Here is a 10515-nt window from a genome sequence, read left to right as displayed (position 1 = left end):
CCATTCGGGTTCCAGTCACAGAGCCTGTGCGATAGAAGCGAGCAGGCTGGGAAAAGGATGGGGGATTTCCTGGTAAATTCTGATGATATTGCCCACTTTATTATTTTTTCATAGTCTGTGACATCTCTTCGGGATCCCGTTTCCTTTCGAAAACCAGGAAGATGTGCTCGGTGGCGAGGTCGTTTTTTTTTGTCTGTGCTTTCTTTCTCAGGATGCTCCTAGAAACTGAGCCAGGCAGTTGAAGCTCTGAGTGCTGCTGTGGCTCTTGGCCGCTAGGTGTCACGTTCTGCCAAGCTCTCCGAAAGCTCCGCACGGAGCCCGGCGTTCCTCTGCTGCCCCGAGGGTCACGCTGTCCCTGTCCAGTGCTAGCGACCTGAAAACGCGACTCGCATCTTCCAGCCTGCCCCAAAAGCGCGGACAGGACGTGTCTCAAAGGTATCTTCCAAAAACCCCCTGATGCGCCCCAGTGCCTGGAGCCGGGTTGGAAACCCGCGTGGAGGAGCACGGTTTGGGCACCGAGCCTTTGTTTTGGAGCCCGGGCACGACTTTGGTGTGTGACACCTGCTCTCCTGCAGCTGGGACACGGCTCCTCCGAGGCACCGCTCCCAGCTCGCCGTGGGGATGCTCGCTGCTGAGCGTGGGCTCCTGGGTGCAGAACTCATCTCCTATCCCGCAAAGGCAAGAGCTTAGTCAAGCATTGGCTCCGTTGTGGAGTTGCCAAGTAAGTCTCCTTGGATGCAGATCCTGTGCCTTCGCTGAGATAGGGAGATGGAAATGGCTTGTTCTGCCTGCGTGCTTGCCAGATGGGCAGGAGTTTTTGCTGTGAATGTATCTTTTTTAGTGTAAGAAGCGGCAGCAGGTTTCGGCAGTGCCTCTGCAGCAATGCAGGCAGCATGGCAGCTGGAACGTGGTCTGTGCTTTGAGTAAACACAGCATATAGAAGAACACAGCGAGCACCCTGAAACCAGACGAGGCTGTAGGATTTGGGTGATGCAGATTTTGCAGGATTCAGGGTTCCCCCCCGCTCCTCCGCCATATTCTGCTGTGTAAGAGCCCAGCTCAGGCCGGGTAACACAACTCCCGGCCTGGCCGGCTGCCCTGCGGGCTCCGCGGAGCCAACAGAGCCGGGGGCTGAACGGCGGGCACCGCTTTGCTCCCTTGCTTTCCCCGTCGCCCACCTTAGGGCGGAGGGCGCGGAGCTCGGCGCTTTCCCGGGGCAGAGCCCGCGGCGCGGCAACCGGCGCTGCCGCCTCCTCCTCCTCGCCGGGGGGGGGGAGGACGACGGCGAGGAGCCCAGCCCCTCGGCGGGCAGCTCCCCGCCTCACCGGGAGGCGCTCCCCGCACGCCGCCCACCGCCGAAGGAACAAAAGGGGCGGCTGCATGGTGGCAAGCGAGCGCCCGGCTGCTCCCGCCCCGCTCCGCGCCCCGCTCCGCTCCCCGCCACCATGTCGGGCAGCGGCGGCGGCAGCAGCGCGGTGAAGAAGAGGAGCCCGGCGGGCTCGGCCTCCTCCATGGCTCAGGAGGAGGAGAAGCAGGCGCTGGAGAAGATGCTGGAGGCGGCCGGAGGGGCGCAGGAGAACGGCTGCACCCGCACGCCTTCACCCGCCGCCGCTCCCGCTGAAGGCGAGGGGGTGGCCTTGCAGCGCTCCATCACGCTCATCAACGGCGTGGCCATCATCGTGGGGACCATCATCGGCTCCGGCATCTTCGTCACCCCCACCGGCGTGCTGCGGGAGGCCGGCTCGCCGGGGCTGTCGCTGGTGGTGTGGGCCGTGTGCGGGGCCTTCTCCATCGTGGGAGCCCTGTGCTACGCCGAGCTGGGCACCACCATCACCAAGTCCGGCGGGGACTATGCCTACATGCTGGAGGTGTACGGCTCCCTGCCCGCCTTCCTCAAGCTCTGGATAGAGCTGCTCATCATCCGGCCCTCCTCGCAGTACATCGTCGCTCTGGTTTTCGCCACCTACCTGCTCAAACCCATCTTCCCCACCTGCCCGGTGCCCGACGAAGCCGCCAAGCTGGTGGCCTGCCTCTGTGTCCGTAAGTAGCCGCACAATCCCCGCGTTCTCCCGTTTTCCCCGCGGGTTCCCTCCGCCCCACGTGGCTCCCGGCTCCCATCTTCCTCTGCCTTCCCCGCACGGCGGCTGCTCCCTTTTCTCCTTTGCCACGCTGTTCGGGCTGATTTTCAATGGATTTTTTTTTTTTTTTTGAACCGTGTGAGTAGAAGACCCCATCCCCAATAATCCAAGCGAAAAATAGTTCCCCCCCATCCTGCACGGTGGGCTGGGGAACCCCTCCGATGGCCGGAGCCGCAGCGGAGCAGCGTGCTGTCAATGCAGCGTGCGTCCTGGCTGCGCGCTGCGCTGGGATTGCTGTGCCCCACGGGAGCGCTGGGCCGGGGACTGGCATTTATCGGACTCTGTCTGTCCGTCCGTCCGTCCCAGCTAACCGTGCATCACAGGCTGCTATCTGGCTCCGGCAGCCGGTGCTGCGCTACCCGGCTGTTTTCAGCACCGCTTTTGAATCGTCGCTCGGCTCTCCTTTCCATGCTTGACAACTAGGCTGTGGGTTTTTAGGTTTGTTTGGGTTTGTTTTGCTGTGTTTTGGCTGGCAGATGTTGTTTCTCACGAGCGCTTGCCCCTCCAAGGAGTTCCGTGTGCCATGATAAGTTTTGGGCCACCGGTGTCTGTGCTGCGGTCCTCATCTTTTCTCTGTTTCCTGAGCTCTGGTGCTGTCAGTGAAGCCTCATTTCTCTTTGCTCTGGTGAATGCAAAGTCACCCCATCCAGATTCCCCATTCCACAAATACAGGAGCGGTTTCTGCCGTTCTTTCCCAATTTCCTAGTCCGTTGGTGTCCCACTCTACTGGTAGATCCTGTGCCATTGTAAAGATGTGTATTCCCATACTGTTCTTTCTTTTGGTGAGGGCTTCATAAAGCATTTATTTGATGCCTGACATTGCATGCTTTGTAGCTCTGAGGCTGTGGGGAGAGCAGTGCTGTCCGAGGGGAGGCTGTGTCAGATTCCTTCCTCCCCTGAGGATCGCAGGCATTCACAACTTGCAATCATTATAGGATGATATATTATCTGTAAACACCTTCATACACAAACTGACCAAGTCTCTTCATATGTACTTGACATTCCTTGCTAGCAGATAAAATGAGTAACAGCCAGGGCAGCAAACTGTGTATTTTGGGACAAGACTGAAACTTACTCCCCAGATAAACTTTTCAGAATGTCAAGGCAATGGGTCAGACGTATGGGCTTTCCTTCCAAGCCATGATCAAAGTGGAGTGCATACATTAAAACTATATATAGTCACCCATCTAATAAAGACGTAGCAGGCTTAGAAAATAGTTCTGCCGGTTGGTTTCTTGCATCTTGGGGTAAAATCTGCTTTTACATCTTCCTTGACTGTATGCAACATCTTTTCTTCAATGACACAGAAGAAGGGTGTGCATGCACGCGGTGTTCACCTTATTTATCTGCTGAGAAGCTAACAGCATTAGGGAGTTGGTTACGTAGACTTTCCTACTGTTAGGTCAAAGTAGCGCAGTGCACAAACACTTGATTTTATAGTTGACCAAAATCTTTGAGAACATGTCTTTCCCAAGACCTGACTTTTCATCTGCAGGAATTTTGCTGAAAGCCCTGGGATCAGGTGTTTCTGTTCCCATTTTGCTGATCAGAAAATAGATATGGGGATAACGTAGACTTGCCCGTGGCAAGATGTCTTCATCGGCGGGATGGATTGCATCATGAATCTTCTTGATGTCAGATCTCCTTCCCGCTTCTGCTTCTCTGATAAGTAATACGAGTGTCTGCAATATGCTTATGCTAGCAATTAGGTTTCCTGAAGCAGACTTTGTTCTTGAACCTTTGTGTTGAAAGGCCAAGGAGAGAGTTGCTAGTTCTACAAATCTGTGTCGTTTCCATGTGGTTCTCCTTTAAACCTTACTCCCCACTACCCCTGGTTACTGTTCTGTTTATGCTCTGGGTTAAATCTTTTTGTCTCCACTGCTTTTAAAGGTTAGTTCATCGTGCATTGCCTTCAGCAAGTTAGGTCTCTATAACCTTGTTTTCTGGAGTTAGCTTTCCTGCTGCCCGGTGCCAAAACCACATCATGAAATGGGAACAATAAATGAAGTAAATCTGGTCCAAGGGCTGAGGGAGTTACACAAAGCTTCAATGCACTTTCAAGCCGCTTTGTTACGGGGTTGTTCCAAACACCCCTAGCCAGTGATTTGGTGTTTGTTTTTCCAGGAGCCCTAGGGAAGGAAAAGTGACCTATTCGGGCATATGCTCTACAGCATATGTTCATCATAGAACGGGTTGGGTTGGAAGGATAATGAGTTATCTCAAAGAGGGAAAGAGTGATTTGGGAAGGAACAAGGGAATCTGGGCCCTGGACTCTTGACTTACTATGCAGCCAGCACCCAACCTCTAGAACAGTACGGGCTGTGTTCTTTGCAAAGTTTGTATCTCAACATAAGATGCAATTGACCGTATGGTTTCTGGGAAGAGGAGAAATAGGAAGTTAATCGTTTCTACTTCGTGTTACTGGTGTTGAACAGTTGAATGGGTTACGTGTTGTTTGGGATTTGCCACCGTGAAAGAAAAACAGCAATTGAGTTCCTGAGCATTAAGGTAATCTGAATAAATCACAGTCCTGAAAGAAGGAAAAAATAGTTGGAATAGGGAACTTGGTTTCCCTTACAGCACCGAGGAGGACAAAGTGGGTGGTAAGCAGAATTTAACTTCACGTAGACGCTTTCTGTAATGGGGATTGTAATCTGCAGATGAATGCAAGAGTTACTCCACGAGATGTTAGAGATGCTTGTCAAGGTTGCCAAATAAAAGTGTGAGAATCCACTGGAAGGAAGTCTGCCTGTAGTAAGATGGGTCAAGCTGTTCATCATCAGCGTGGCTTATTTTATGTTCATTGCACAACAGCTCGTGCTCCTTAGTTGTAAGAATTTGCAGGTAGTGGGTTTTAGCTGGTAGGTTACTTAGGTAGCCTGCGGTGATATAAACTGCACGTCGTTTAGCGTGTAAGATGGGATGCCTGATACTCCTAGGGCTGATAAACCATGAAGTTTACCTCTTTCACAGAGGATGGAGGAGCAGTTACTAGGTCCCGACTTCTCGTAGTTGATGATGCATCTACATTGTAGCATCAGTATTCTACATGGCAAAACTCAACCAGCTAAGGAGCCCGCTCCGGGTACCATCAGGAGGTTAAATGAGAATCCACTATATTCAGTGGTTCCTCTGTGGAAGCAGTGTCCAGGTGATGGTCTGAATGATGATGTGGGACAGCATCCAACCGAACGCGCGCCTCTGGGGTCGTGTGGTGCCCGCGGCCCGGATTTGTGTTTACAATTGGCTGCACTTGTGTGATGTTTCTCAGATTTGAGCTGACAAATCTTAAGGGGAAAAAAAAAAATCATTAAGAATTACAGAGCACAGCCCAATGTACAGTGTAAAGATAACACGCGTATTTCGTATTTCCAGCTGTGGATTTGAAGGTGTCATGCAAAAAATTCCCTGTGGATGAGGGAGATGGGATAATGTTTCTTCCAGACATGAGCTGGTTCTTGGCTGGTGTTTCACGTATCCGAGGCTGTTCTTCCTACAGATGCTCTTACACACAGCCTGCCCCCCACCCAAGTGCTGCGTAACAGATTATTCTATAATTCACTTATTTCTTGGCAACGTGATCTGCTCCCCGGAAGCTTAAGGAAACTGCCAGTTGCGTCTAATTTGACTCTTCTTCAATGTCAAGTGACTGATTTAACTGTTAGCTTCTGAAACCCGTTATTGCTTGCCAATTATATATGCTAATCTGGCACCGAGAACCCCAATATAGCTGCGGCAACATCTGCTCCTGCCAAAGCTGCCATGTTTTAATCTTCTTGCAGAGTTCTTTAGACTTCCTTTGCTGCTTCCGAATTGTTATTTCGGAGACTGCTGCAAGCGTGGGATTCCAGTAACATCATCGCACGTTCATCTCTTCTGTTAGGATCAACCTAAGAAGAAGCAGGAGCAGTGTGTGCAGAGCTGAGGCAAGCCCGGAGCACGCGTTGTGTGAAGTGCCTGCCATCCCTGAGTGTGCTGTGAGTTAGAGGCATCATCAAATCCAGTGGCTGACGAAAGTGCGTAAGCGCCTGCCTTGAGCGCCTGCCAAATTGTAGCCCATATTCAGTGGCGTTGTTTCAGCTAGAAACTGTGCATGTTGCAAGCAGGATGTCCTTTATCTGGTGCTGATATCTTACCCCAAATCTGGCAGGTGAGCTGTTTGGCCAGCTGCTAGAAATGAAGCTGTGGGTAGACTTAGAGCTCATCGGGTATTAGGTGGTAAGCGAAGCAAGCACAAAATGCATCTTAGACTTGTCTGTTCAAGGTAGGTTTATTCTGCAGCATTGATGCTTGGAATTAACCCGCCGTGCTGAGCGGGTTGTGAAGCTTTGAAGGCTTTTTTTTTTTTTTTTTTCCCCCTCTTCCAGAGAGGTGGATTAAGTAACTAAGCCGCATCTGTAAACGTGGGCCTGTTTGATCAGGTTGGAAGGAAGGGGTCTCTGCAGAATCCCTGCTGTATGGCTAATGCTGCAAGGCAGAGATTGCTTTTTTAAATCTGCGTTTAATTAGAGAGAGTAGCATTAATGCAAACAGCTTCTGACACTAGCAGGGCTCTCCTGAAATGGATGAGGGTTGGAGCACTCTTGTAACACAGCAAGCAACTACTGCGTTTCTTGGCATCCCTCTCCTGGCTCTTACACCAAATGTCCCATTAAATTTTATTGTATTTGAATGATTTACATTACCACTGAGATCCTTCCGAGTCTGGCTCTTCTAACATGAACAAATTGGGAAGGCTTTTTCGGAGAAACTCCCTGGAATCAGTCTAATTCAAAGCAGCGTGGCAGAGTGTTTCAGGCATGGCAGCAGCCTCGCGGTGCAGTGTCAGATGTGGCCGGGGGCTGAAGTGTGGTGGAGAGCCTGGAGCAGGGATGGTGATAGATCCGTGGGGTTCAGTGTGCACATAAAATATTGGTAAGGTGGTGCTTGCTGTTTGGAAGATACGTCGTGCAAAGTGATGGGAACGATGTCCAGCTTGCAGTCCAGTCCCTGCTGTATCTGCGAACCTGAAATTCGGTGTGCAGCTCTCCCTGGGGCTGCCTTGTTGCCCTGTGCTGTGTTGGCACAGCTCTTGGGAGACAGGGTGGCAAGTAAGGGCTTGTTAATTTTTTATCTTGCAGCATTCTGGAAATTTGCAGGTGTGTGGCTGCTTCTGGGCGCTGTGATACATGATGAAGTGCTCACTCCTCGGGGTGCCTGTTCTGAGCCTGATACAGCACCAGAGGTTTCCTGGAACTGAGAGCCAGCTGGGAGCTGGAGCTGTGATAGCAGCTTTGCTGTCCCTCTCCTAATGGTTCTGTGCAACAGGAGTTGAAGTGAGAGCACTTTTTTTTTCCCGGGATGGTGGTTCTTCTGTTCCTTCCCAGCCTGTTTGGGGATGGGTGCCATCACACGCATCTTGTTGCTAACCCTCTTCTTCCTCCCTTTGGTGTACAGATACCTCTGTCCTCTTTTTTCTTCACTCTCTATCCAACCTGTGTTCTGATTACAGCCCCCCTGCCCCGCAGCGTGCTCCCTTGGTTGGCTGAAGCTGGCAGGAGGGGCTGTTCCTTAGAGACGCACAGGGTTTGTGATTGCAGGGAGGCAGTGGCTCTGGGGGGGATCCCACTTTTAATCTCCAGTGGGAGCAGCAGCCCTTGCCTTCTCCTCTCACCTGTCATTTGCTGATGTGCTCACACCTCATTCCTCAGCATTGCTGCTCTGGGGAGAAGAATGTAAAGGAAGCTGGGAACTCCTGCAAAGATGCATGCAGGATTGCAAGTCAATTTTAATATTGACACATTTTCTCTGGTGCCAACTGCTCCTTTCCAGTCGCTTCACGTGAATCGAGCCTTTCCCTACTACAGACTGATTGCAACGGCTGTTAGGTTTCTCCAAGGACTTGTCCTTGAAGAAATAGCAGCAGAGGTTTTCTTTCTGTCTCTTCTGTTCGCCACTGTGCAGGGCACAGGGCTTCACTCAGCATCTATCAAGTTGAAGTTTCCCTTATCGCTTTCTGTCTGTGCCCTTGTATGCATGTCTTGTGTTAGCTTGTGCTACTAGAAGTAGATACCTGAGGCTGCTGGGAGGCTCTGTGTCCTCGTAGCCACCAGAACATAAGGTGAGTTCTGTTTGCCTTAGTGCATGGGTAAGGTATTGATTTCCCTGTGTTTAAAACTTTGTGCTCTGTTGAGAAATGCCTTATTTTTAATGAGTCCAACCCCCGTGGGCTTAGGCAGCAGCTCTCAGCAGGCAGTGTGTTCTTCTTTCAAGCCTGTGGGTTACTTCGTGTCTGTGCCACGTCCTGGTGCCATCCCTGTGGTTTGGTTCTCGGTGGCCACGTGCTTAGCTTGTCTCTTAGCTCGAAGCCTGGATGCGCTCTGCCTGCTGCAGGACAGAACCGTGCTCGTGTGCTGCCTGCGTTTTGTGAAGAGTGAAAGGAGCAGCTTTGGCTGTAGGATGGTGCAGCGGGAAGGGGCTGGGATCCGCGCTGTAAGTAACTGCAGGGAGAAAGCCAACATCATCCTGTGGCAGATGGTAAATGGGAGCATCGTGGTACGGCTGTAAGGGCTGAGCACTTGGGAAATGCATAAGATGTGAACAGGAGTGACTGCAGGAGGCATCCTCTGTGTGTTACAGTCCCTGTTTTCCTGGTGAGGAAGCTGAGGTGGAGCATGTCCCATCCTTCTTCCTTTTTCTTTTTCACGATGTATTCTGCAAATCCCCTGCCCTGCTGTGCACTGTCGCTCTGCTCTTGCAGTACCACGAATAGGAATCCATGGGTAACCTGCAGTAAGCCGAGTTCATGTATTAAAGCAAGCTGCTTATGTGCATTCATCCTCATTATAGAGGTGTATACAGACTTGCATAGGAGGCCCTGCAGAGCAAGACCAGGGAAACCGATAGGAAGTGAAACAAAGGACAACGGGGACATTGTGCAGTGCTCCCAAAGCAGCAGATAGCCTCACACACAGAGTGTGGGCAGCAGTGCCAGTGCCTCAACAACTCCACCATCCGTTTCAGCAGTGTTTCACCTGAAAACCTGCTAAAGATCTCGGGTAGGTGCTGAGCAAATCCTGTCTCCCCATCAGCAAGTGACACTGGCTGCTGGGATCGGATCCTTTTGTGCCCTGTGGAGGAGGACGGTTGCACAGCGCTCCGCATCGGCTGCGTGTCCGTTTGCATTTGTTCAAATGGAGCCGCCTTGAGCGCTGTCTTTTTTCCATTTCCTATCCCTGGCCACGTTCCATTACCCGTGAAAGCTGCAGCCCTGCCCTTTTCTCAAGGATAATTGCCAAGACTGTTGCATCATAAATGCCAAGCCCTGATTTACCTGTATTTAGCGCTCCATTCATGCGCTGTTTGCTTTGGGCAGAACCACATATGCCTACAGGGGAGCTTTCCTCCCTCCTGGCTTTGCTTTTTTGGACACAGATGATGATGTTACTGCAGTACATTCATCGTAGCCTTGGGCTTTGTCACTATCCCTTTCTACATCTGCTTTGTAGGGATTTATTCCCGTTGTTATCCAGTGTTTGGGAGGGATTGTGGAACTTGAGACCTGGAATCCCCATAAAATAAGAAGTGGGGTGGATGTTCTGCGTCCTATGTTGCGTTTGTCAGTTTATCCTGGGTTCCTATTAATGTCAGGGGGAAATTACCCAATCGTGCCAGTGAATTCCAGCAGAACAGGGTGAGTGACATGCCTGGGCTAAGCTGACACTGCTAGGACAGAGCAAATAATTGAAGCTGGACCCGCTGTTATCCTTGGGAAGCCCCATTTCTCTCGGACAGCCCCCAGCTGTCAGCTGGTGTTACCTTCACCCGCTGGCCTGGCTGAGTGTCCTGCAGGGAAGCTCTCCCAACAGCTAGGCTATGTCCTAAGGGAAGCCACGAATGGAGATGAAGGGGTGCGTGGCACTTCGTAAGCATACTCAGTCTACAGCAGTGAAATACCAGCGAGTATCACTTCCACCAAGGAGTAAAATAAAAATAGTACCCTCTCACATCTGAGCTCTCTGCGGCGTTCCGGCTCTCATTATCCCAATTATGCAAAGCCCTTTGAGTGGGGCCGCTGGCTGGGATGGATCTTTGGCTGGTGCTGCAACGTGTGTTCCTCGAATCACTCCTGAGAACCACGCCGTGGGTCGTGCCGAGGGCTGCCCCACTGCAGAGCTGCTTCCTGGCAGCTGGTGGGAGGCTCTGCCGCGTTGCTTTGTTTTTGTAGCCCATCTCATGCTGGAAAGCGTCGGAGCGTGGTAACTTTACCGCTCTCCTTTGGGAAAGACAAATATTATTGCATGGCGGGGAAAGCAAAGCGGAGAGGCTGTGACCTGAAGGGCCCTGAGCCGTGTCTGCCGTGGGGGAAGATCTCAGCTGTGTTCGGTCTCTGGCTCAA

General features: G+C 51.7%; 1 protein-coding gene across 1 annotated transcript in view; it reads left to right on the top strand.

The window, feature by feature from the left end:
• The window catches only part of SLC7A5 (solute carrier family 7 member 5), a 34417-nt gene continuing 25193 nt past the window's right edge, over positions 1292–10515 (top strand). The window contains exon 1 of the mRNA XM_021408485.1: positions 1292–2040. Coding sequence (XP_021264160.1) covers positions 1446–2040 — 595 coding nt within the window. The 5' untranslated portion in view covers positions 1292–1445. The remainder of the gene's footprint in view (positions 2041–10515) is intronic.

The sequence above is a fragment of the Numida meleagris genome, chromosome 10 (assembly GCF_002078875.1).
Source record: "Numida meleagris isolate 19003 breed g44 Domestic line chromosome 10, NumMel1.0, whole genome shotgun sequence".
NCBI classification, from domain to species: domain Eukaryota; kingdom Metazoa; phylum Chordata; class Aves; order Galliformes; family Numididae; genus Numida; species Numida meleagris.
This window is presented reverse-complemented; position numbering and strand designations above follow the sequence as displayed.